General features: G+C 36.3%; 1 protein-coding gene across 1 annotated transcript in view; it reads right to left on the bottom strand.

Annotated features, from left to right (window-relative positions):
* Positions 1–1,216, bottom strand: part of LOC106883775 (ectopic P granules protein 5 homolog) — a 130,856-nt gene that overhangs the window by 56,084 nt on the left and 73,556 nt on the right. Inside the window, exon 14 of the mRNA XM_014934904.2 lies at positions 970–1,110. Coding sequence (XP_014790390.1) covers positions 970–1,110 — 141 coding nt within the window. The remainder of the gene's footprint in view (positions 1–969; positions 1,111–1,216) is intronic.

Genomic DNA, 1,216 nt, shown 5'->3' with positions numbered 1-1,216 from the left:
AGTGGTTGAGTGTAGGTGGGGACAAACAGAAATACACACACACGTGTGAGGGAGAAGTGTTTTGTGTGTGTGTGTGTGTGTGTGTGTGTGTGTGTGTGTGTGTGCGTGTGTAACAGACTTCTTTCAGTTTCCATCTATTAAATCCACTCATGAGGTTTTGATCTGCCTAGGGCTATAGTAGAAGACACTTGCCCAACATGGCATGTAGTGGGACTGAACCAAAGACCACATGGTAAGGAAACAAACTTCTTAACTACATAACCATGCCTGAAGCTTCTGTTAAAAAACATATATAATCTAATCATAGGCGCTGATGCTGATGTGGTTGTGTAGTAAAAGGCTTGCTTCACCACCACATTGTTCTTGCTTCAGTCCCACTGTGTGGAACCTTAGGCAAGCGTCTTCTACTATAGCCTTGGGACAACCAAAGCCTTGTGTGTGGATTTGGTAGGCAAAAACTAAAAGAAGCCTGTCATATATATATATATATATATATATATATATATTTATATATGTCATTATGTCTGTGTTTATCCCCACTACCACCACCACAACTTGACAACCATTGTTGGTGTTTTTATGTCCCCATAACTTAGTGGTTCAGCAAAAGTGACCGACAGAATAAGTATTTGGTTTTAAAAAAAATAAGTACCAGGTCAATCCATTCAACTAAAAAAAATCTTCAAGGCAGTGCCCCAGTAAGGCCACAGTTTAATTACTGAAACAAAAGATAAAAGATAGACAATGAGAGAAGTCACTAATTTTGCCTTTCTAGCAAAATTAATGTTTGGTGATGGATTAGTCCAGTTGTCTTTTAAGGATTTAGAGCACCAACAAAATTTTATCCAATGTTTTTTCAAGACACATCCAGAAAAATCTTCATATATTACATTTCATTATATCTTAGACATAGACCAATGAAAGAGATCAGAAACAAACAGAAATCAATTCCATTCTCAATAAACTCACCCCTCCTATATTTCCTCGGACATCTCGTAGTTTATGAATCAAAAATGAAATAGTGACTGGATGGACTTGTGCAATGGCAGACAACAGCTCACGGCCGACTTTAGAACAGAAATCTTTAGTATGATCATATAGGTATGCAATCTGAAAAGAGAGAATATTTCTTAATATTGTATGTAAGTGTGTGTGTTTGTATGTGTATTAGTGTGTATGTATATAAGCATAAACATATATACATATCTATGTATAT

This window comes from Octopus bimaculoides, chromosome 4 (genome assembly GCF_001194135.2).
Source record: "Octopus bimaculoides isolate UCB-OBI-ISO-001 chromosome 4, ASM119413v2, whole genome shotgun sequence".
Taxonomy (NCBI): Eukaryota; Metazoa; Mollusca; class Cephalopoda; order Octopoda; family Octopodidae; genus Octopus; species Octopus bimaculoides.
The sequence above is the reverse complement of the archived record's forward strand: the minus strand, read 5'-3'. Positions and strand labels throughout refer to the sequence as shown.